This window comes from Castanea sativa, chromosome 2, assembly GCF_040712315.1.
Source record: "Castanea sativa cultivar Marrone di Chiusa Pesio chromosome 2, ASM4071231v1".
Lineage (NCBI taxonomy): Eukaryota > Viridiplantae > Streptophyta > Magnoliopsida > Fagales > Fagaceae > Castanea > Castanea sativa.
In genome coordinates, this window is record NC_134014.1 from 54,614,010 (window position 1) to 54,640,211 (window position 26,202).

The 26,202-nt window shown below is 34.4% G+C and overlaps 2 protein-coding genes and 1 pseudogene across 3 annotated transcripts; 1 reads left to right on the forward strand and 2 right to left on the reverse strand.

Annotated features, from left to right (window-relative positions):
• Positions 1-654: 654 nt before the first annotated feature.
• On the reverse strand, positions 655-4,949 carry LOC142623847 (putative serine/threonine-protein kinase PIX13; annotated as a pseudogene).
• A 70-nt stretch (positions 4,950-5,019) lies between these two features.
• On the forward strand, positions 5,020-9,333 carry LOC142624203 (uncharacterized). Of its 2 annotated transcripts, XR_012842298.1 has the most exons (4): positions 5,020-5,739; positions 7,831-8,005; positions 8,437-8,497; positions 9,104-9,333. XR_012842298.1 is itself a non-coding variant. In XM_075797743.1 (3 exons), the coding sequence occupies exons 1-3, from the start codon at positions 5,437-5,439 to the stop codon at positions 9,283-9,285; spliced, it is 546 nt and encodes a 181-aa protein (XP_075653858.1). In that variant the 5' UTR covers positions 5,021-5,436; the 3' UTR covers positions 9,286-9,333. The 2 variants fall into 2 exon arrangements, 1 of the variants encoding a protein (XP_075653858.1); XM_075797743.1 differs by lacking the exon at positions 7,831-8,005 and having other exon boundaries at positions 5,021-5,739.
• Positions 9,334-18,844: 9,511 nt separating this feature from the next.
• LOC142625544 (putative serine/threonine-protein kinase PIX13) lies at positions 18,845-21,947 on the reverse strand (the record flags this gene model as incomplete). The annotated part of the gene is made up of 4 exons (XM_075799179.1): positions 18,845-19,458; positions 19,995-20,118; positions 21,540-21,682; positions 21,803-21,947. Coding segments are annotated over 4 exons (732 nt in total), but the record flags the coding sequence as incomplete, so codon positions are not given.
• Positions 21,948-26,202: the final 4,255 nt, after the last annotated feature.

Below are 26,202 nucleotides of genomic sequence, written 5' to 3' on the forward strand. Positions count from 1 at the left end.
AATCCGGATAAAAGGCAGAGGACATCATCTCCAACCCCCACTTCTTCACCAATCTCTCTCTGTTGTTCATCTAAGTTTTCCAGATTACTTCACAGTCACAGTAAAACCAACATTCTCAGCAGTTCCTTCCATCCTCCACCTCCAAAAAATGGCGGAATTGGCCTTTTCCGTAGCAGAAAAAGTCATCGAGCAAAGTTGTATCTTTGTATATGATACTAGCTTGAATTTTGGGTGAAACCGAGTTGATGATCCATGTGCCAACCATGTTATTACAACGAATCCAAGCTTGAAAAGTTGAAGGTGTCTTTACCAAAGAAGAAGACAGAGTGAGAGAACCATCGATGAACCCTAATTTATTCTTTGTAATCAAAGCTTTCCTTATGGAGCAAGCTCAAACAAGATAATTTTCTCCAATCACAGGCTGAGAAACAAGAACAACTCCAGGATTTTCTCCATAATGCATGAACAGAGGGTCACATAGAAGAATCTTGTATATGTGAAAGAGATTCAGAACTTGAAGCATTGATTGTAGCAGCAGTAGCCATAGAAGAGGTTAGAGCTTCTGAGAATGAGAATGAGAAAGAAAAGAAAAGAAAAAACTAGAAGCTTCTAGATATTTCACTCTGATACCATATCAAAACTAAAAGAGAGAGATTTGGAGAAAAATGATCCTGTTATTGATAATAATACGTACACTATCTGTACTTATACATATCAGATGCTAAGCAATCAAGAAAAACTAAACACTGAAAACTAACAAAACTAACTTCTTAAGTAAAACACGTGACTATTAAAACTAACTATTACTAACAGCTAAGCTACATGTAGTTTCAATGTAATGATAGAAAGCTACAGTCATTCACTGCTTCTTCTTCTTCGTTTTACAAGAAACTTTGCTTTCTTCAATCTTCTCTTCTAACAATAATCTGTTATTTCCTTCATTATTATGATACAATCCTACGGTTTTTCCTTGATTGCCTCAAGCCCTTCCAATGCCTCCACCACTTCTTTCATGGCAGGCCGGTTTTTAGGATTTGATTCTAGGCATTTTAGAGAGAGTTGTCCTGCTTGTAATGCTGCCTCAGTTGAATATTGGCCTTCCATCCGTATATCCATAATGCTCTTCAACTTTCTTTATCCATAATGCTCTTCAACTTTCTTTTACTAGAGAGTGATGGCTTAAGCCACTCAACCAGATTTTGCTGCCCACTAGGCCTTTTTGTATCAAGCGCTCGCAAGCCGGTTAACATTTCCAGCAGCACCACTCCAAAACCATAGACATCACTCCTTATGCACAAAAGACCTGTTGAAGAATGATACAATGGCAAGCGTGTTAATAGATTTCCTTGATAACAAGCATTAATCGACTGCCATTTTTTAAATTATGGCTTAACTATCTTTTCAAATGACCATATTATTAAGCATTCATTTGAATTTCTAAGCTCTTTCGTATCCTTTATCAATCCACTGGCTATAATCATTCCTCGCATGCTTAAATGGCTAGGATGTCTACAGTTAGAAGAGAAGCTTATTTGTTGCCCACAATTTAGCTAAGTGGATTTTTTGTTGTAACAAGTTTGATTCTTTCAAACATCTTGGAGCTCCCAAGCAGTGTTATTTTTAAGGAAGCTAGAGAAGTTTAAGGCCCAAATTTCTTTTTGTTTCATTTAAAACGTATTCATTCAATTTTTTTTTTTTTTTTTTATAAAAAAAACACGTGTAGAATGTCTTTAGGAATACTTGATCTCAACCATAAAACTACAAAGATTTCATTAATGAAATTAAATTGCAGGACTTCAGAATTCATATATAAAATTTGTTAGAGACGGTATTACCTTTTGCAATATATTCTGGAGCAGCATAACCATCTGTGCCCATAACCCTGGTTGTCATATGTGAGTCACCACCAGAAGGCCCTAATTTTGCCAAGCCAAAAACTGAGATTTTTGCATTGTAATTCTGTAGGAGAAGAAACAGAAAAGTGGAATATATCACTGTCATGTATGCAATGTCGTTAAAATATCTATGCAAGATAGGTGATGAGTTTATATTCCTATATCTTGGAAAGCAGCACCCGAGTTTTGCTATAAAAGAGAATTGATCTATTTGTGAGTGAGGGTGGGTGATAATCAAGTGAAATTCTTCAAACAGTTTTCACGTCTAGAATACTAGTGCTCTATTTGATTCTATCCTCCAACCTCAAACTACTGCCAAAAAGCAATTTGGAATAAGCTACCTTCCTATCCAGTTTATGAGTTTATCTGTTTGGCATTGACATTTCTTTTAGTTTTTTAGCTTAATTATTTATGTACAACACTGTTTCTAAGTATTGCTATACTTAATCCAACTTTCAACAAATAAGTAAATAAGTTTCCAGCAAAAAATTGCATCCAAACGCACTCTTTAGTTCTTATACTCTCAGAAAAAAATTGGAGAATTACACTAAAACTAGAGGTAGATAAGAAGACATAGGTCAAAGATAGACAAACCCCATCAAGCAGTATATTTGAGGCCTTAATATCGCTGTATATGACTTTCGTTTCTGAAGTGTGTAAGAAAGCCAGGCCCTGAGCAGCTCCAATAAGTATTTTGAGTCTTATGTCCCAAGAAAGTGGTTCAATGTTAGGGTTCCCTGCTCAAAGAAAAAACCCCTTTAGTTTTTATTTTATTTGCTGAATAAGTAAATAAAAAACTCCTTAAGTAAACACAACTAATTTATGGACAAGTCAATTTTCTTCTCAAATTCTTACTTCTAAAAAGATGATTCTCCAAGCTTCCCTTCGACATGAACTCATACACAAGAAGCAGCTCTTTATCCTCCAAACAGTATCCCAATAGCCTGACCAGGAAAGGATGGGATAGTCTTCCTAGAAAATCCGACTATACAATCAAATTGAAATGGAAAAACACTGTTAGTAACAGTAGAAATGGTTATGTTTGAGGAACATGATACTCTCCATTTCATGCTCAAGATTTAATCTTCTAGGTTTAATAGTGTAAAGTGTCACATCATTCAAAATTTAATAACATGGCACTAGATGCATCTTTAAATTTGTAATATTCAATCTGATTCATGAAACAAATCCATTTCAAATAAGAAAACTGGTTAAGCGTAAATCCGAAGGCCTAAACCATACACTATTAGTGTAGTAAACCGAATTCAAAATGTCATTTTCTATTACACAGCATGAGAAATGTCTTTAACTTTCTGAAGTACACACAATACAGTTCCCACCATATAATGTAGCCTGTTAATGCATTTGTTTTACAAAGTGACAATTGAGCAGTTGAAAGAATTAAATCACAAATGGATGATTAGTTCACTCAAAGGCATATGTTTTTCTAAAACACGTATTACAAGTTGCTAAACTTTAATGACTTCTACATACTGATTTATCTCAATTATTGCTTGGTATCCCAAGGATTAGAAGATTGCATGTCCTTAAGGATTAGTAGAACCTCTCTCTCTCTCTCTCTCTCTCTCTCTCATTTGTTGTGATTAACTGGGTTCCAAACATAAACTTAATGGTTTCATACGGACTTGCTTGTGCATTTCAAAATTAATGTAACTTGTAAAGAATTGGAACCAAATTAGAGACAGGTTGGATGGTTAAGATTCAAAAATTTGCCACCACACAGCGGGATTAATATTCTAGTAGTGTGACTGACCACTATCTTGGTGAAGTCAAAGACCACATCATCACTTTCTCTTCATTTGTGGATTTGGAATCCGTAGCAAAATAGCATGTAATACAAGTGGGGCCCAATCTGTATATGCTGGATTCCACAATTTTTTTTGTTTTTTGTTTTGATACAAGATAGAATTTTTACTCTAGCCTAATCTAAGTGTAAATATGTGTGAAGCTCCCTCCTAGAGACTTGAACCCCCTTGGCCCCCACACTCCACTAACATTTATACTTGTGGAGTGACCATCGCACCAAGGATTCCACAATTGAATATGAGGCTGAAAGCATAATCATAATTGCAACCAATAATAACACTAGCTCGTTTTTTCTTTCTTTAATTAGTTCTTAAAAGTGAAAGAGCATGAAATATAATTTAACTGCCTGCAGCAAAATATAGAAACAAAGGTAATTAAATGCTTAGTACCAAAAAATTTGTAGGTCAATGGTAACAATTGAATTTAAAAAGTAATCAATTAATTAAATGCTCAATACAGACTTTTTTATTTTTATAGGTTTAATAGAGACTTTGTAGATGAAATTTGCGGTGAAAATTAATACTTGCCACTCTTTGCAACCTTGCCTACTTTCTGAATTCAATTTCTTGATAGCAACTGCCATTCCAGTACCAGCATTTGATGGTGCAAGGGTCTTCTCATCCACCCAACCCTTGAAAACTTTGCCAAATTCTCCCTCAACCAACACAGAATCCAACTTGAAATTCTCAGTGGCAGCTTTCAAATCTGTGAAACTGAATTCTTTCAAGTTGGGTGCCTCTAAGATTTTCCCATCAGGATATGAATTATCCATGCTTATTCCACTTGCTTCCTCTGAAAATTGACTCCTTTCTGCGTTGCTGCTGCTTGGAAATTCTGCGACCTTACTAGATGATGTCACTATAAAATTGAGAAAAAAAATCTAATAATTAGTAGAAATTAAAAGAACATAACAAACATAAAAACAAAAAGAACTCAGGTGATGAACATGCACATGTACTTGGAATATGTAAATGTAATTAGTAGCTACTTTGGAATTGTACCTGGAGTAGCAGTTGAGGTTGCTGTATCTTCTGTATCTTCTGGAGTAGCTATAGCTAGAGATCCCAAGCAAAGACCCATATCAACCTAGCTATGATTTTGTTTGAGGTCAACAGGCTTGCTAATAATGCTAATAGACCATCAAAGGGTTGAAGCTAGCAAGATATGTTGGCTGCACTGCACCTTGAGTCAAGCCCACTTGTAATAGACATGCTAATGTTTTTATCTGTTTTTCATCAAGTACAAAAGTCAGCATGAGTTATTGGAGTTTTTTTTTTTTTTTTGGGGAGAAGGGAGTTATTGCAGTTGGTTGACTTAGGCGTGTTGGACACGCGCTGAGGAGAAAATGAAGAAAAGAGGGGTTGATGCATTTTTATAAACCACGCACCTCCCAATTCCCTGGAAGTTTCCCTCTTGACTACTTAGCCTACCCTCGTGACTATCAGTCTATCACTTCAATAATAATGTAGCTCTACTTCTTATGTTTATTTCTCAATTCTGGTGATTATTGCTCTTCTCTCACAAACCTCTTCATCTTCTTCTTCTTTGGATTTTCTCCCTCTCCGTTCCCTCTGTAACTCTCTCTTCTCGCCATTCCTACTTTCCATCTCTAATCAGGATAAAAGGCAGAGGACATCATCTCCAACCCCCACTTCTTCACCAATCTCTCTCTGTTGTTCATCTAAGTTTTCCAGATTACTTCCACCTCCAAAAAATGACGGAATTGGCTTTTTCCGTAGCAGAAAAAGTCATCGAGAAGCTAGGCTCCCTTGCTTACTCAGAGATTTCCTTGACACGGAATATTGCAAGCGATCTCAAAAAGCTTAAGCTCACCATGTCCACCATTCAAGCCGTGCTGCTTGATGCCGAGGAGAAACAAATGAAAAACCGAGGGCTGAGTGTTTGGCTGGAGCAACTCAAAGATGTCTTTCATGATGCCATGGATGTGCTGGATGAATTTGAGTGTGAGGATCTTCGGAGGCAGGCGATGAAAACACATGGGAGCACCAGCAGAAAGGTATGCCAATTCTTCTCGCCTTCTAACCCGCTTGCCTTCCGTAATAAAATGGGTCATAGAGTTAAGCAGATCAGGGAGAAGTTGGATTTGATAGCAAAGGATAGAGATCAATTCCAACTTGAAATGCGACTCGATGATGAGCGTATTGTGTACAGGGAGACTCACTCCTTTGTTCGTGATTTAGATGTTATTGGAAGGGCTCTTGACAAGGAAAAGATAATAAATCTTTTGATGCAGCCAGGTGATGATGGTGGTAACGTTTCTGTGATTTCTATAGTGGGAATCGGGGGTATGGGCAAGACCACACTTGCTCAGTGGGTGTATAATGATAAAAGGGTAGCTGAAAGATTTCACTCCAACATATGGGTGTGTGTGTCAGAAGATTTTAATGTTTTAAAATTAGCAAAAGAAATCATTAAATCTGCTGGTGGTAGAACTAGTGAGAATATGAGTTTGAATGAAGTCCAAGCTAGTTTAAGAAGTATTTTAAAGAAAAAAAGATTTTTTATTGTTTTAGATGATGTTTGGAATGAGGATCGTAACAAATGGATTAGTCTGAAGAATCTGTTAATAGAAGGTGACCAAGAAAGTAAAATTCTTGTCACTACACGCAGTCACAAAGTTGTCTCAGTGATGGCTCCTGGACCAATTCATGACATTGAAGGTCTTTCTGAGAATGATTGTTTGTCCTTATTCTTAAGATGCGCATTTAATGAAGGAGAGCCAAAACACCATCCAAAACTAGTAGAGATTGGAAAACAAATCTTAAAAAAATGCAAAGGTGTTCCCTTGGCAGTGAAGACCTTAGGAAGCTTACTTTATTCGAAAACTGAGGAGCGTGATTGGATCTCTATAAGGGATAGTGAAATATGGAAGCTTGAGCAAAAGGAAGATGACATTTTACCCGCATTAAGATTGAGCTACAACCATTTGCCATCATGCTTGAAACAATGTTTTGCTTATTGCTCTTTGTATCCCAAGGATTTTAGATATAATAATCTAGAATTAATTCAATCTTGGATGGCAAATGGACTCCTCCAAAAGTCCAACAAAAGTACTCAAGAGTTGGAAGATATAGGAGAACAATATATAAAAGAGTTATTATCAAGATCTTTCTTTCAAGAAGTTGAAGACATTGGTGTTTTGTTGACATTTAAAATGCATGACTTGTTACATGATCTTTCCTTATATGTTGCACAACATGATTATTGCTTAATTGAAAACGTGAATAACACCAACAATTTTGAAAAAGCAAGGCATGTGTCAATTTTGGACCATAATTTGGGTGTTCATGCAATGAAATTTTTTTTACATAAGTTGAGTAATAACATGCGGACTATGAAATTCTCATGTGAAGATTGGGTACAATTTGGACGCTCTGTTATCAATGTTAAGGAATCCTCGGTGGAAACATGCATCTCTAAGTTTAAGCACTTGCGGCTGCTTGATTTAAGATTTTCAAGGTTGAAGGTGTTGCCGAGCTCAATTAGTACTTTAAAGCATTTAAGATATCTCAACCTAGGATGGAATAAGAAAATTAAGAAATTGCCTAACTCCATTTGCGATCTGCAAAATTTAGAAACTTTGATACTAGTTGGCTGTGAAAAGCTAGAAGAGTTGCCAAGAGATATAAGAAAGATGATTAGCCTCAGATTTTTGTGGGTAACCACTACACAAATGCATTTACGTGACAATGGAATCGAGTGTATGTGTTCTATTCGAAATTTGTTCTTTCTAGATTGTCACAAACTAGAGTATTTTCCTAAAGGGTACCAACGCCTCACCACCCTTCACAGATTGGGCTTCCAAAATTGTGAAAGCCTAATCTCTTTGCCGCAAGGTACAAAACACCTAACTGCATTGGAAAATCTGGTAATTAAAAATTGTTGGAAGCTCAATTTTATTGATGGGGATGACTACCCGACAAGGCTTCGATCACTCACAATTGATGAATTGCCACAATTAGTGACTCTACCTCAATGGCTTATAGGATCTACCAACACTTTACAGTTCTTAGATATTTCTAGTTGTCAAAACTTGGAAATATTGCCAGAGTGGCTTCCAGATCTTAGTTCACTTCGAAAACTTCAGATTCGGTTCTGCCCAAAATTATTGTCGTTGCCAGAGGGGATGGTTCGCCTCACTGCCCTGAGAGAACTGAATATTCATTGTTGTCCTGGATTGAGTAGAAATTGCAAGAAAGGAGTTGGCGAGGATTGGCTCCAGATAGCAGACATCCCTCAAGTTAAATTGATTGAATGATTAGGTAAGGGCTAAAATCTTCTTAATCTTCTGGGTATGCTCTGTTTTTCGTCAGAACTTCCTCTTCAAATTTAACCTATTCTGAAGGAACAAAATTTTTATTCAATTTTTTTTTTTAATCTTTTCTTTCTCTTCCTTTTAACAAATCAATTGCATAATTTAAAGATTTTGTAATGTTATAACTTCATTCCTCTGAAGGTGAACTGAATACGGTGTTAAATAATTTATTGGGCATGTATTTACTTACTAAGGGTGGATGTGACCCAAAAACAAGAAAGAAAAATGGGTTAACCTAAACCATTTATAAGTTGCAATTTGTAGTCATATGATAAAGGAAGTATAAAATCTATGTAATTCGTGAGATTGGCATTATTTTAAATAATATACGTACATATATGTGTGTGTGTGTGTGATTCTTTTTATTTCAATTGACAGGTGCTCTTGGGAGATTGTTCTTTCAAAATGGGATATTTCTTTGCACTTAAAAACGCTGTTGGTGAGTTTCTATATCTTTAATTTCAATTCTAATTTTCAAATGTTCAATCCATTTTATTGCCGATTCTTAACAATATCTTGCAATAGCAATATTAAATGCATTCTAAATGTGATGTTTTGGGAATATTAAAATCTATAAGAATCCTAATTTTTTTCAATATCTTTTTAGTATGATGTACCATACACATAGGTAAAAAAAATAAACAATTTGATAGACATACCCTCAGGTTTTAAATTATGTATATATACACATTTTGGCTCAAGCCCCAAGGGGTTTCAACCCTCACTCACTCCTTTGGAAGGAGCTAGGACATATTTCTAAGCCATCAGGGCATATCACTAGGCCATCAGAATGTGATTTTAAATTGTCCTTATGGTTTGTTCTTCTTGAACAAAAGCTTGATTACCAATGTAACCTATTATACTGTATATACCAAATTCAACTGTTGAAGGAATTGTACATCTCTTGTGTGCAGAGTGAACATATTGTTCCCAAATTTACAAAGTATGGTGCCTAATAAAAAAATTAGAGAACCATTTCTTAATACCAATGGATTTTTCTTTACTTTATACTTATCTAACGATTTCTTGGTTTAAAACACTGCAGCTTATCAATTCAGCAACAAGATGCAGCACAGAAGGTCTCAACCTAGTTCAGTTAAGAGATTTGCATTTCTCGTGTTTGAAATAATTTTAATAATAGTGTGGTGTGAATTAAGTGGTGTATTGTTAAAGGAAGTGATGTGTGTTTATATTTATGACTTCGTTCATATTTTATGTATAATCTAATATGCACAATATTTCCATAAATTGAGTCACGTATTATAGACTGTTTTTGCTTTTCTTTTTGGTTATTGGAGTTACTCAAATGAAACTCCTTTTTGAGCTTTATAGTTTTGAATCTTTTGATAAACTAATTAATTCAATTTTGTTTGAAGTTTGATATTTTTTTTATTTGTATGAAATACCTAACAGCATTGGAATGTTTGTTAAGCTGACAATGTGAAAAGTTTAACTTGATTGAAGTGGAAGACCACCAAGATATTTGCTTTAGCCATCAATTGCTAGTTCCAGATGTCAATTCATTTTAAAATTTTGGTTTTTTTTTTTTTGTTGATAATTTGATAGTTGGGGAAAGGGGGGGTTTGAATCTTTGACGTATTCATTGAAAACACCAGGAAGTGTTAATTGAGCTACAAGGCTCTCGGTGAAAATCCGGTATATGATTCCTTCCAAAATTGTCTTATCTGCTGAGGGAGATGCATGGCCTCAATGCCCTAAGAGGAAGAAGATTGTTCTAAATCAAATTGGAAATGCCAGGGGATATTGGTGAGTATTGTGGATAATCGCTTTGTTAAAGAAAAAGGGATTCCTTTAGCTTAAAACATCTTTTGCTAATGAGATTTCAGAGGTTTAATGTAACAAAATCCATGATGATATCAAAGCAACAAAGAAAGACACGGAATTAACCATTACATTAGCTTGGTTGCTCGTTTGCGATTTCTTGCTTTAATTTGTATCTCTAATTTCTTGTTTGAATCTATGAGTGTTTCTCATAGGGCACGCATGACACATGGCTCTCTCTCAAGACCTGCTAGTGATTCTGGTATAGAATCTATGTTGTCATGGTAACAGCAGTTTTTGGGCTCACGACATGCACCTGGGATATCTATTGGCTCATAAAAACTTGATATATATAGAATACGTTTGGATGCAGCGTTTTCCAGCTGCGTCCACGTTTTTTTTTTTTTTTTTTTTTTCACGCGCATATGTTACTGTTCATTGGCCATGAACAGTGATTTTAGGCCAATGAACAGTACCTTTTGGGATGAACAGTAATTTTTACACATTAAAAAATTATTTTTGTACAGTGTTTTTAGTTTTCAGTTTTCAGCAATAAGTTCTATCTAAACGGACTCATAGCCCAAAGGCTTGTGTAGTATCTATTGGCTCACAAAAACTTGATATATATGGCCCAAAGGTTTGGAGGATTACTGAAAGGTGAATATTTGAAAAGGCAAAAATTTTCTCTTGCCACATGTTTGGTATGAGCATTTGCATGGCTACTTCAAAATTTTCCAAACTCTTTATTAATAATTCCGTAGTTATTGTAAACCAAAAAGAACAAACTTTAGTTATTTGTACTATTTGAACGCCAGAGAAGGTATTTATAGTTTTGGGTTTTGAAGGCTATATTTTTTAAAAATCTCATTTCACACTTAAACCTTGATTCCTCTTGGATATTAATTAGGCTAAATCCATTGAATGAACCCTTTTGACTTCTAGATTTAGGTACTTGTTAGTTGTTATTGTAAGGTCGAATTTATTCAATCATGTGTTGGTTTTATTGGGTGCCAAATTTGCTTGTAATTTAGCAATTAGATACTTTGTATTTAGGTGGAAATTATGTAAGGGTTGTGTGTGAGAGAGTGTGAGGAAATCTCAAGATGTGTGCACTCAAAGGAGTCTCACGACTGGATCTCACGACTGGTAAGTCGCCAAAGTGGCATATGTGTGAAGCATGTAGGGAGCTGAAAGGTCACAATAGCTGGAGTACTACAGAACAAAAAAGTACAGTCTGGCCTGGTAGTTATCTCGAGACTCAGACTCACGACTTGTTCCAGTCGCAAGGCCGAGTCGCTAGAATGCCTTGTTTGGATGAAAAATGTCTTTTCACATTCCTCATGTACCCTACTATAAATACCCTTACACCCACGAAATGTAAAAAGTTTCCAAAGAGAATTTTGAGAGAGAAACCCTAGAGAAAAAGATTTACTCATCCATAATCTTAATTTTTTAATTCTCCAAATTCCTCTACTCTCACCCTCTCCATTGACATACCCTTAAGAGGTTTATTCGTCAAATTTTTATCTCACCATACTTATATCAATGAGGAGGTATTTTGGTGCTTGGGAAGCAGTTCAAAGAGGACCAATTCATTTGGTTGATGCAATGGGCTTATTGTGGGATCCGGTAAGTTAGAGAAGACAAGGTTCGGCGTAACCCTATTGGAGCAAGAAGCTTGGAGGGCTTAGGTGCATCGGGTAGATTAGGCTTGGAAGGTCTATTGCTATTTATGTATCCCAACTTCATTCTCTAGTGGATTATTTGACCGCTTGGAGGGTGGCGGAGAGATTTTTCACCGAGTACTTCGATTTCCTTTTCGATAACACATTGTTGTGTTATCTTTGTATTTGCATCTCTCTTCCCTTACTCTTTACCGTTTAATTACTGTTGTATTTGTGATTAATTTTGGTTTAAAGTGTTTTACCAAATTGGGTTTAGCTTATATTCATTATTCCGTACATATATTGTTTGTGTGTAAGCTTGTGTTGGTAATTTTGTATTTGGGGGTCTAAACGTTCATTGGTGTTTTATACGCTATTTGAACTTTCGTTACTATCACGTTCAAGGTTTTGGCATACTTCCTCTAGGTGGTTAATATGCGGAACTCTCCATAGATTAAAAATATCATGTTCAAGGATCGGATTTTTATTTATGGTACTTCTAATAAGTTATTACTATCATGCTCAACCTTTAGAAATTCCTTAGTAGCTGTTTAAGGTGGGATTGATGTGGAGAAAAAAATTAACATTAAGTATCATTCTTCTTGCATGCACGCTCTACTATGTTGTTTTCTTTGCTTTTACTTGCATGGATAATGTTGTAGATGTATGACTAGGATTTCATTGTTGCCACGCTTATAAGAACACAGTTGATGAGTGTTTCTCAATGAAAATTTGGAATTACAGCCTATCAACATATGAAAAGAGTTTTACATTTTACTACTTGTGATCCAATTGCTTCTAGATGAATGTATGTTTACTTGATCTCCAATTTAGTTACAAAGTAATGTGGTGTTAGTAGACTCAATACAACCATGGTAATTGGTAAGAGGTTTCCTCTGTACTTTACAGGGTACAATTGATAAAATTTATGGGCAAGAGGTGTGATACCCAAATTGTGTGGATTTGATTGTTTGAGTGTGTGATGCAAGAGGCAATGAGAAGTCAGATTTATTATATTTTATTTGATTTTAAGTATCAAGGGCAATTTTTTAATTTCATAATATTCTAGAATGGGCTATGTTAACCGTCTATTAGATCTTCTTTTGGGTTTTATTTTAAGTTCGGTTATTTAGTTGAGCTCAGTAGTAAAAGCCTAAGGAGTCCAAGTCCAAGTCCAGGTCTTATTAGGGTTTAAAGAAATCATAGTTCTACTAGGATTAGGTATTAGTTTTCTATTTAAAGAGTTGTAGTACTTTCTATTGAGTTAATTAATAATGAATGTGATGCCAAGGTGTGATACCAAGGAACCTTAGGGTGATGCTTAGGAAGTCTAGGTGTGATTTCTATACTTTATCTATTTTCTTAATTTTTATTCATAGTTACTATTCACATCACTGTTTATAGCAACCCAAATCTTGATTTTCACCTTTGTTTTCATTCCCAAACCCTATTAATCCTTGTTGGAAACCCTGTAATCCCTATTATTTTCTAGCCTTTCTCCACCAAAACCTAACCCTAATTCTTTAAACCCCAAGCTATACTAGATCTGCCCCTGGTGTTCTAAATCAAATTTTTGGTTGTTCCCCCCTTGTCTTACATCTTTTTGGTATTAGAGCAAGGATTTTGCATCATGTCTACACGATCAAGGAGATTGTTTAAGGGGAAATTGAGTAATTGTGAGCAAGATGAAGGTCATATGGAGGATGCATTTGATTATGGAGATTTTGCTATGGATGACTTGGAGGAGGACAAGGAGGATACTTCTCGTTTCTATAGTGAGACGTATTTTAGAATCTCCTAAAGTAGATGAAAAGGATTGGAGGAGAACTTTAATGTTTCAGATGTTGGTTCGTCATGGAAACCAAGCAAAGAAGCTTATTATTGATGGGGGAAGTTGCATGAATGTTGTGTCATCTTCCACGGTTGAATGCCTTAAGCTTCCGATTGAATCTCATCCTCAACTGTACAAAGTGGCTTGGATAGACAACACCTCTATTCTTGTAACTCATAGATGCCTTGTTATTGTTTTTTTCTTGTGGTATTTATAGTGATTCTATCATGTGTGATATAATTCCTATGAAAGTTTCACATATCCTTCTTGGTTGACCTTAGCTCTTTGATCAAAATGTCCAACATAACAGGAAAGAAAACACCTACACTCTAATGGTTGGTGAGAAGGAGGTTGTTTTGAAACCTATGACCTTAGCTGAGATGGATAAATTTAAAGTATCAAAGCCAAAAGTTATTGAAGGAAAAAATCTAGAAACTAAAAATTCTGGTGTAGTAACAGAAGCTATCAAAACAAAACCTGACCAGTCTATAGAAGTGCCTCAAATTCCAAAAAATTTGTCCAAAGATTGCATTGATTTATCTTTGAAAGATTTATCAAAGCCCTTATGTCCTATGCATGAGTACTCTACTGACTTTGTCAAAGGTATAAGTTGTCTAGTGAGCAACATAGGAGATGCTGAGTTGAAGATTGATGCAAGCGATCAACGGAAACTGTTGATGAAGTAGTTGAAAAAGATTAAAACTGTTGAAGTAATGCGACAAGACTCGAAAAACATGGAAACTGTTGATGAAGTAGTTGAAATCTAGAAAACATTTGGGCTTTCAATAAAAAAATGAAGGCCCAAATCCATTAAGGGTCCATAGGAAGGGACCTAAGCCCATGAATGAGTAAGCTTTGGACCTCACAAAATAAAGGAAAGAAGAAGTCCAGCCCAGCCCTCAAAGGTAAGAAAATCACTGGGGAGCTCGGGGAGAAAAACTGGATCAGGATACCTAGGGATTCCCAGGAGCCTAGGATTCTCGGGATGTGCAGCAAGGCCAGGTTAGGACTTAGACAGTTCAAGGGAGCATGCCCAAGAACACGAAGAACGATGGCAAATATGTCCAAGGTAGTCGATATCGTACCAGTACCGGCCGCTATGTACCATACCGGTACATATACCGATATCGAAACGCCAACGTTTCGTACCAATTTAAATACCGGCCATATTGACCACGTACCGGCCGGTACAAACAAAAAAAAAAAAATTGTTTTTTAGTTTTGTAATTTTTGAAAGGAACAAATGGTAACTTACTTGCATTAACTTATTAGTATTATTTGTTTTCTTAGTATGCAATCAAAAATTAAGCTTTTTTATTTTTTATATTGTGTTTTTTTTTAATTGATGTTGAAGTCATGAATAATTTGTTCTAAATTGAGGTAATGTTTTACGGTAAACTTTTATATTTACTAGTCATATACCCGTGCTTTGCGCGTGATAATTTTTTTTAGGATGGTCTCATTAAGTATTTTATTAATATTATAATTTTAGTTTCTAATTATTGATTTTTCATTAGTTTTTAAGTTAACAAAAACCTTAAATATACCTTTTTTACCTTTACACACACACACATAGTGAATCTTTACACATACCTTTAAGAAAACTCTATATATTTCACTTTTTTGGATGCGTAAAATTATAGACTACTACTCCATAATGATAGTGGCTAATTAATTAATTTTATATATATATATATATATATTAGTGATCTCATTTGTAACGCTTCTTAGTATTATCATATATTTACTAACTGATATTTGCATAACAAAGACAATAAATGAGAGGTAGCATTGTTCATTAGATTTTCGAAAGTAATGGTGTTTGAAAATTTTATATATATATATTACAAATAAGGTTAAATGAAATGTCAAAAAATGGATTTTTAAATTTCTATTACTATCAGAGAACATCTATTTTTTAGTTATGATTAATATGGTTTCCATAGTTAGAGTTTGATTAGTTTTAAATTTAAATTTAGTACTATGATTGTATTTAATTATTGATTGTTGATTTAATTTTTTAAGTTAATTTAACGGTTTATGTTACTACACTGTAAAGTTTTTAACTCCACACGGTAATCTCTATTTTTTTTTTTTTTTACTTCTTTTTACAACCTCTTTCTTTTAGTAATTGATTTTTTTTTCTTTATCTACTCTTTATTACTTTGTATTGGTCTCTCTCTCTCTCTCTCTCTCTCTCTCTCTCTCTCTCTCTCTCTCTCTCTCTCTCTCTCCATTGGCAACCTATCGTTTTTCAAAATTTGATGATGATTCTATGACATTAAATATGCATTATTAGTTTTTTTTTTTTTAATTTAGTGTTTCTAACTTGATTTGTTTTGTATTTCATTCTTCCTTTGATGCATTGGGTGTAAGAATGATTTTTCCCTAGCATTACTCCACTTAATGTGGACAATTTTATTTATTTAATTTAGGCAAAATATTATATTTTAAATTTTTTAAAATAAAAAATGAGTAGAAATATAAATAATTTAATGATATATATGGGGGATGTGGCTGAATTTAAATGTTAAATAAAACGATATGAGAAAAAAATAAAAATAAAATATATAACAATAAACACTAACTTATCCAAATAATTCTATGTAATATAATAATAGTACATTCTTATATACTATTTTTAATTATTTATAATGCAATATGATAATATTTAACAATCAAAGTCATAAAAAAATAAAAAATAAAAACTTTAAACACAAAACTAAATCCCATCAACCAAAATAGAGTTCTAAAGAATACAAAACTTTATCAAGCTAAAATAGATATGCAAGAAAAATAAAAATAAAAATCCACCAAAAAATTGAGGGAGAAAGAGTGGGAAATGACCACTTTTTTGTAAGAGAAAATATAATAAAAAAAAATATGGAAGAGTGAATGACAAATTTATACTAAGAGGATGATAATAAAAAGAAACAAAATAAAGGAAGATAAAAGGAAAAAAGAAGAGTGATATCAAGGTAAAATGTTTGGGGAAATGAAAAGGTAAAGAGAAGGAGAAAGGCTGGAGAAAGTATAAATGTTAAAAAAATGAGTACAATTTGATGAGCACAATTTTCTTTTATTTGAATTTAAATAAAATATTACATTTTGTTTTAAAAGAAAAAGAGAGAGAAAATATTAATAATTTAATGATAAGGAGGATGTAGTTGAATTTCAATATTGAGTAAAATAGAAGAGAAGAAAAAAATTATAAAAATTATAAGATATAAAAATAAACACTAAATTATCCAAATTATGCTATGTAATGGAATACTATTTTATTTTTATCTACTATCTTTAATTTTTTATAATGTAATCGGATAAAATTTAACAATCAAAGATCAAAATAATAATAGTAATAATAATAAAATAATAATAATAATAATAACAACTTAAAACACAAAACTAAATTATATCAACCTAAATTAGAGTTCTTAAAAACACAAAAATCTATCAACCTAAAGTAGAGATGCAATAAAAAATAAAAATCCACCAAAACATTGAGAGAGAGAGAGAAAGAGAGAGAACCTTTCTGTGAGAGAAAACTATGCAAAGAATGTAAAAGAGTGACAATTTTATAGTAAAAGAGAAGGGATAAGAAGAGACAAATAAAGAAAGATAAAAGGAAAGATGAATAGCAATATTAAAGTAGAGGGTAGTGAGGAAATGAAAAGGTAAGGGAAGAAGAAAGGTTGAAGAAAGAGTTAGTATTTAAAAAATAAGTGAATGTAAAAACATTATAATAAAAAAGGAAATAAAAAAGAAATATATGGAGATGTTAAAACCAATAAAGATGAATATGTAAAGTCAATAATCTATATATATATATATATATATGTGTGTGTGTGTGTGTGTGTGTGTGTGTGTAAAAAAATAGAAATAAATAATAATTATGTGGCGAAAGACGTGGTGATGAGGTGGCACAACAGGAGCTCAACAGTAATAAATGCCACGTTTCAGCTTTTAGTAATATATAGATATAGATTATAATACACACACACACACACACACACACACACACATATATATATATATAGAAAATAACGATAAACCCGAAACCGTACACCGATATTGATTGGTATCGAAATATATTGTTCTATTGGTCAAACCGGTACAGCCTCCTGTACGAGATTGACTCCCTTGGATATGTCCCGTCAACCACCCAATGATGCAGAAAAATTATCTGAAGACTTGGGAACCAACAACTCATGAGTAGGGGTCTAGTACCTTGGGAAACCCAGGAAGATGGACCATGAAGGAAGGTAGCTGGGGATCTTTCAACCTAGTAGAAAGGAATTAGTCCATTTGGGAAAAATGACAAAGGGGAAAGCAACCAAAAGGTTGGGTCTGAAAAAATGGGATCTAGAAGCCTTGGAAAAGGAAAGATCAAAGGTCAGCCCTCTAGGATCCCCCAGAACGGGAAAGTCAGGTAGGGGCTTTTGAAGAGGGAACCTCAAAAGAGGGAAATGGGGAAGAATGAGGAAGAGACCAGCCACCAATGTTGCTGACACAACATTGGTTCTGGTACCTAGGGGAGCAGATAAAGGGATTCAAATTTGCAAGTCTTGTAAGCCTAAAAAGCGATCTAAGTTTGAGATTTTTGAACTTATTTGGACCTTGTAACACGTCCTAGTGAGCATGATGTATTACAAACTTAAAAAAACAATGAAATATTTTATATTGTCTTAAGGATCCCTAACGTTTTATTTTACTTTTCTTCTTTGTTATTTCGTTCTTTGCTACTCCTTGCTGTTCAATGCGTATATATTTTATGTATGTTAGTAAGTATGTGTTCTAGGATCCACGCTTTGTGCACCACTTGGTTTGGAATCAGTCCAATTTAACCGCGGTGAACCAAGCATAGTCCCTAAAAACAATAAACATTGGGCCCAGGATCCCTGCCTGGTTACTTGGGCCTATCTGCTGTTTAACAAACAAAAAAAAAAGGACCACACACTTTGTATATGATACTAGCTTGAATTTTAGGTGATACTGAGTTGATGATCCATGTGCCAACCATGTTATCACAATGAATCCAAGCTTGAAATCCTGAAGGTGTCTTTACCAAAGAAGAAGACAAAGTGAGAGAACCATCAATGAACCCTAATTTTCTCCAATCAAAGGCTGAGAAACAAGAATAACTCCAGAATTTTTTCCATAGTGCAAGAACAGAGGGTCACATAGAAGAATCTTGTATATGTGAAAGAGATTCAAAACTTGAAGCATTGATTGTAGCAACGGTAGCCATAGAAGAGGTTCGAGCTTCTGAGAATGAGAAAGAAAATAAAATAAAAACCTAGAAGCTTCTAGATATTTCACTCTGATACCATATCAAAACTAAAAGAGAGAGATTTGGAGAAAAATGATCTTGTTATTGACAATAATACATACAGTATCTGTACTTATACATATCTTTTTTTATGCAAGGTAGAATTTATACTCTAGTCTAATCTAAGTATATATGTGTGTGAAGCTTCTTTCTGGAAATTTGAACCCCGGCCATTGCCCCCCACACCCTACAAGCACTTATACATGTGGTGTGCGATGGTGTACTTATACATATCAGACGCTAAGCAATCAAGAAAAACTAACTAACCACTGAAAACTAACTTCCTAAGTAGAACACATAACTATTAAAACTAACTATTACTAATAGCTAAGCTACATGTAGTTTCAAGGTAATGATAGAAAGCTACAGTAATTCACTGCTTCTTCTTCTTCTTCATTTTACAAGAAACTTTGCTTTCTTCAGTCTTCTCTTCTAACAGTAATCTGTTGTTTCCTTCATTATTATGATACATTCCTATGGTTTTTCCTTGATTGCTTCAAGCCCTTCCAATTCCTCCACCACTTCTTTCATGGCAGGCCGGCTTTTAGGGTCTAATTCTAGGAATTTTAGAGTGAGTTGTCCTACTTTTAATGCTGCCTTAGTTGAATATTGGCCTTCCATCCGTATATCCATAATGCTCTTCAACTTTCTTTTACTAGAGAGAGATGGCTTAAGCCACTCAACCAGATTTTGCTGCCCACTAGGCCTTTCTGTATCAAGTGCTCGCAAGCCGGTTAGCATTTCGAGCAGCACCACTCCAAAATCATAGACATCAATCTTTATATACAAATGACCTGTTGAAGAATGATACAATGGCAAGCGTGTTAGCAGATTTCCTTGATATCAAGCATTAGTAGACTGCCATTTTTTAAATTATGGCTTAATTATCTTTTCAAATGACCATATTATTTAGCATTCATTTGAATTTTTAAGCTCTCTTGTATCCTTTATCAATCCACTTGGTATAATCATTTTCTCGTACACTTAAATGGCTAGGATGTCTATAGTTAGAAGACAAGCTAATATGTTGCCCACAATTTAGCTAAGTGGATTTTTAGTTGTAACAAGTTTGATTCTTTCAAACTTCTTGGAGCTCCCAAGCAGTGTTATTTCTAAGGAAGCAAGAGAAGTTTAAGGCCCAAATTTCTTTTTGTTTCATTTAAAACGTATTCATTCATTCAATTTTTTTTTTTTAATTAAACACGACTAGGATGTCTTCGGTAATACTTGATCTCAAACATAAAACAACAGAGATTTCATTGCTGCTCCCGACTAAGTAAATTGCAGGACTTCAGAATTCATATATAAAATTTGTTAGAGACAGCATTACCTGTTGCAATATATTTGGGAGCAGCATAACCATATGTGCCCGTAACCCTGGTTGTTACATGTGAGTAACCACCAGAAGGCCCAAATTTTCCCAAGGCAAAATATGAGATTTTTGCATTGTAATTCTGTAAGAGAAGAAATAAAAAAGTGGAATATATCACTGTCCAAAGCAGCCTAAGGTTCAACCCATACCCTATCTTGCTCATTGCAATTTCTTTGACTTTGAGGATGTAAAATCTTAGGTATTTGGGATTCGAATAAAGGAATTTGGGAGTTTTCAAAAGAGAAGGTGAGAGAATTCAAAGCCCTATTTTTCAATTTTCTTTTTTTCACCCACCAATCATTCCGGGCGGCTTTTGGAAAAAAAATAATAATAATACGTTTCATTTTATTTATTTATTTTATTTTAAGTTTTCAATATCTCAAAACTAGCCGTTCACTTAAGGTGAAAATAGAGAAAGGAAAATAGGGTGGAAAATACTGTTTTTCACTTTGGTTAGAAAAATGAACCAAAATATGAGATTGAATCTCAAAATTTTTATTCAAGTATTAGACTTTACGAGTTGAGTTAATTAGAACATACTAATGAAACCTTACTTTTATACATACATAAGTGCACAAATTCAGAGTTTTAACTTTTTAAGAAAAGGTCTTGACAAAAACGGATTGAAAGAGTATTGCACCTCATGCAATAGCATTGAGAAGTTGAGATTTGAGAATTGAAAAAAATAACTACCAATCATAAACATCGAATAAAATAAAGAAATAAATAGTTAAAAAGTAATTGTGGTAAAATTTGGTACGAGAGACTAGAGAGGAGGGGTAAAATTACAAGAAAGAAACGTGGAGTAGGCTAGGCTTATATATCCATTTTCCTTGTAGTGCGGACGACTAGACCCTGCCTAAACCTTTTCTCAATCTTCTCTCTCTCTCTCTCTCTCTCTCTCTCTCTCATGACAAGAGAGAGGATAATCCTTTGGTACCATTCTCAGCAATGCTATCCAGACGCTCTCTTGTAATGTTACCCTCACTGTCACTCACCACCACTAGGCCCTCTCCTCTCTTCTTCTTCTCCTTCACCAAATTCCCATCCACCAATTCCCACACTCTCCGCCGCCCACTTCTCCACCCCACCACCACCACCCAATTCACCAGACCCTCTCCTCTTTTCTTCTTCTCCTCTTTCTCCGCCGCCTCACCAATCCATGACTCTTCCTCCTCCACTAGGCTCTCCAAAAAAGGAAATATTTATAAACATTAAAGGAAACAAAAAGCTATTTGGAATAAGCTACCTTCCTATCCAGTTGTGAGTTCATATGTTTGGCATCGACATTTCTTTTAGTTTTTTAGCTTAATTATTTATGTACAACACTGTTTCTAGGTATCGCTATACTTAAACCAATTTTCAACAAAAAAGTAAATAAGTTGCCAGCCAAAAATTGCATCCAAAGACACTCTTTAGTTCTTATACTCACAGGAACAAATTGGAGCATTATGCTAAACTAGAGGTAGATAAGAAGAAGATATGGGTCAAAGAAAGGCAAACCCCATCAAGCAGTATATTTGAGGCCTTAAAAACTCTGTATCTGACTTGCGTTTCTAGAGTGTGTACGGAAGCCAGGCCCTGAGCTGCTCCAATAACTATTTTGAGTCTTAGGTCCCAAGAAAGCGGTTCAATGTTATGGTTCCCTGCTCTACCAAAAAACTCCTTTAGCTTTTATTTTATTTGCTGAATAAATAAATAAAACTCCTTAAGTAAACACAACTAATTCATGGAGAAGCAATTCAATTTTCTTCTCAGATTCTTACTTCTAAAAAGATGATTCTCCAAACTTCTCTTCGACATGAACTCATACACAGAAAGCAACTGTCCATTTTCCCAACAGTATCCCAATAGCCTAACTAGGTTAGGATGAGATAGTCTTCCTAGAAAATTTACTTCCGACAACACAATCAAATTGAAATGGAGAAAAAAAAAATTGTTAATATAAAGAAATGGTTATATATGAGGAACATGATCTTCTCCATTGCATGCTCAAGATTTAATCTTCTAGGTTTAACAGTGTATAGAGTATCACGTCATTCAAAATTTAATAACATGGCACTAGATATGTCCTTAAGTTTGTCATGGATTAAATCTAACATTGGTATATTATGATCCGACTACAAATCTAACCTTGGAAATGTTAAACTTTAGGTCGCCCCTTTTAAGATCCGACTACAAATCTGCAACTCATTTGATCTCATACTCAATGAGCTACACCCATTACTCGGGGGTGGTGGTTGGCTCTGATACCACTTGTTAGGAACCCAGTGATTCCTAATGGAGATGGATCAAAATTATAGGGAAATTGCTGAGAATTATAGGGAAATTGACTTGATTTGAGGTAGTCACCCTCCCTGTGCATTAATATTATCCATGTGCATTAATATTTTCAACATGTGTTAAATGTGATTAACATGCTTGGTATTGTAACTAACTAATTAAATCCCAACAAAACAATTATTATTAATATGCTTATAGCATTTCTAACATTTCCCTCCTCTTCAAAACACCTTGCCCACAGGGTGTTGTTATTGAGTAACACCTTCATAGGGGGAACCGACCACTAATCCAATACTCCAAAGCATCTTGACTGTCGACCACTTTAAATATTTCCAAGCATTTACCCACTGTAGAAATCACATTTTATACCCCTTACGACTCGAGCCCTCATTCCCCAATGATGCTCAAACTCTAAGGCCTAAGGTCAGTTTAGAACCCAATCAGATATCAAATTGATTTGAGGAGTGTTAAAATGGAAAATATAAACTTTTAAATGAAAATATATATATATATATATATTTTTGGAAATAAAATGACCAAAGTGGCCCTCAGCCCACGTACGTGGGCCAAAGCATGTGTTCGCAAGCACATTCCTACGTATGCAGCTAGGGTTTCAGAAGCATGAAAATGGCAAATTTTCTGTAATAATGGCTAAGGTTTGGAATGAATCTCACATCATCTAGGAGCCGTTCTAAACCTCATTTTTTTTCCACTATAAAAAGCCTTAAATGGTACATTTTCAAAACACACAGAAATCCCATAGAAAAAACCTAAGATTCACTAGAAAATAGTGAATCAAAAGAGAGTTTTTCACAAAACACACTCAAATCAATGTTATTTGATTGGGACCTTTTCTGGCCCCGATCCTTTTGAGTTTAAGATTACTAATCACGTGTTTATTGACTGTGATAGATTTAACTGAGGAGAACGGTCAAAATCAAAGCTTGGATACTCCTTTTTAGGGTATCAAGCTTCAACGTTTTCCTTTTATTTTCTTCTTTTCTCTTTATGTTTTAATCTTGTTTTTTGGCTTGGTTTATGTTTATGCATGTTTGCCTAGGTTAGTTTATAGTTCTGTGTATGTTCTGAGCATGCTAGGTTGTTAGAATTAGGGTTATTATGTTTATGTTCTGTTTTCTGTTTCGAATTCTAGGTTAGGGTTGTTGAACAAGCCTCACACACGCATGTCATGAGCATGCGTGCACAGCTTAAACTCTACGTACACAAGCCTCTGGCTGCGTACGCAGGTGCTTACCCAGAAACCCTAATCTAGATTCCTTATGTTGTTTAGTTTGCTTGTTTCACATGTTTTGCCTCTATTTAAGTCTTTTACACATGTTTGTACGTATGTGAGCCTCTGTCTTGTGTACTTGTTTGTCTTTAACATGCTTAGATTAGGGTTTTATGTTTTGATGTCATGAAGGTGTTAAGATGCTACAAGGTAAGTAAGGTAAGTCATGCATTCACATGAACATGCATGTTGTTTGTTTAAACCTCCTTTGGTATATGTGTATGAAGTTAATGCCTTGTTTATAATATGTTTTACTTGCTATTGATGATATATTTGTTGCCATGCTTGGGTGGCTACTTTGTTTGATACATGATAGAGTTTCACATGCTAGGATTTCTTATATGTGTTTGGCTCTTTATTGCTTTGGGGATAGATAAGTTGTTTTGGATGAAAAATGTCATATTGTATGTTAGATGCATGCTAGTGTTCGTGTGAGTTAGAATATAAAATGTTGAATTAGTTTTTAATAGAGATAAGACATGAGACACAATGATGGGAGGCCAATCTTAGGGTTAGGCGATCTTGGGTGCCTAACACCTGCCTAAAAGCATACCTAAACTCTAAACTCATACTCTGGTAGTAAGATCAAAGGTCCTTCCTCGAAAGGATGTTATATATATAGTTCCTAGACCATTGCAAAAACTTGGCGGCGACTCCAAGACCCCTTATGTCCACACCCACAAGCCATAACTTGAGCAAGCTAGTTCCAATTCTACGCATGCCAAATCTCCAACAATGATTCTCATTAGATTGCTTCGATTCCCATATATTCTGGAGATAATCATCTTTTTGTATAGTTTCAATACCAATAATTGGACCTTGGCATATAGTACTCAAAGAGAGAATTTTGTTTGTTGGTAAAACCAACGAAATGGAAAGGAACAAACCCATCACACACCTAGTAACATTACAACTTGGTTCATTTCCTTTCCCAATATTTTCTGTAAGGCTAGCCAAAAATGATGGGTCCCAACAAGAAACAAAGATAATCCACACTATTGCCTAAAACTGGAAACAAGGACTTTGAAGCAAGCGCAGGCTTTCTTTGAAACCCGTCTCAAGATCGACGGCTCTGATACCACATTTTATAAACCTATGGGTAGAACTCACCCTTAAAAACCGACTTGCAAGTGAGGGTGCCCAAGAGCTTATAAACACATAGATAAGCTTATATTTAATCCATGTGAAACACTAGGATCATAACACACTCAAAGGCATAAACCTGATCTTCAATCTATGTGCACTCTATGAGCCCGTTTGGATTGAGAGGGAGGGAGGGAGGGAGGGAGGGAGAAAGTAGAGTAGAGTTGGCAATAGGAAGGTTGAGTGGAGGAAAGTAGAGTAGAGTTGGTAATAATTTAACCTAATTTTTGGTCAACTCTACTCTACTCCTTCACTCCCCCTCTTTCCCCCTCAATTCAAACAGACCATAAAACACGAATTACAAACTACTAAACTTTAAATGACTTCTAAATACTGATTTATCTCAATTATTGTTTGGTATCGCAAGGATTAGAAGATTGCATGTCCTTAAGGATTAGTAGTAGAGACATAGCAAAATGGGTCAGAATTTTCTAACCCGACTTGGAAAATACCCGATTCAAACTCTATTTTTGTTTTACCCAAAGCAAAAACAGGTTGCCTGTGACCCGACCCGTGTTTTTTGTGGGTCAACCCGACCCGACCCGCAACCCGAACCATTTTTTTTTTAAAAAAAAATAGTAAAATTAAGAAAATATTGGTTTAATTGTTTGTTGTGAGATCTAAGGAAACAATTGATATATTTACATAACTGCATGCAAATTAATTAAGAGATAAATGGCTGAACATTCTGTAATGAGTAAATATTTTTAGATATCAAATAGTAAAGTTCATGCCAAGATAATCTAGTTACAGTAAAGTTAAAAATATAAATTTAAAATTGTAGACATGTGTGAGAAACATTCACAAGTATGAAAATAGTGAAGTCAAAGTATCAAATTAGCATAAATTATGAATGCTTAAACATATTTTTAACAATTTATGTCCAAAATAAACGACTTTTCAAAATAAATTATGATATTTCCTAAAATGTGTGTTGCTTAACAATGATATGATATGATATTTATAAAAGAGACCATGTATAAATAAGAAAGCAATCAAACTTTAATGTATATCTCAAATTGAAATAGAGTGTCAGATAATAGATTATAAAATTAATTTTCAAGATTGTAAATTTCTTATATGTTTTTATTCTTTATCAAATAAGTTATCTAATAAGTCATTTGTAATTTTGTTTTATATTTTGGAATGTTAATATTATGTAGAAATAAAACTTGTGTATTTGTTTTACTTATTTTTGTGCTATTTTGTTTTAGATAGCAATGTTAGGATTTGTATAATTTTAAAATTATTGAATAAATATTAATAAGTTTAACTGGGTTCATTCTTGATATAAGTGATGAATTCAAAATAATGTATTTTACATCAAGTAATTTGTTACATAACTTTTTAAATGACAAATACATGTTGTTTTCTTTATAAAAATAAATAATGTGACTGCAGAGACGGAAAAAAACCACTACCATAGTCCATGGACTGATGGACATGCAT

What these genes read in the sequence shown, in the direction of transcription:
- LOC142624203 (XM_075797743.1), top strand. Translation starts at nt 5,437, where the DNA reads ATGACGGAATTGGCTTTTTCCGTAGCAGAAAAAGTCATCGAGAAGCTA. An exon ending in ATGGGAGCACCAGCAGAAAG is followed by an intron (nt 5,740 to 8,436) that starts GTATGCCAATTC and finishes TTCAATTGACAG; the next exon opens with GTGCTCTTGGGAGATTGTTC. An exon ending in TGCACTTAAAAACGCTGTTG is followed by an intron (nt 8,498 to 9,103) that starts GTGAGTTTCTAT and finishes AAAACACTGCAG; the next exon opens with CTTATCAATTCAGCAACAAG.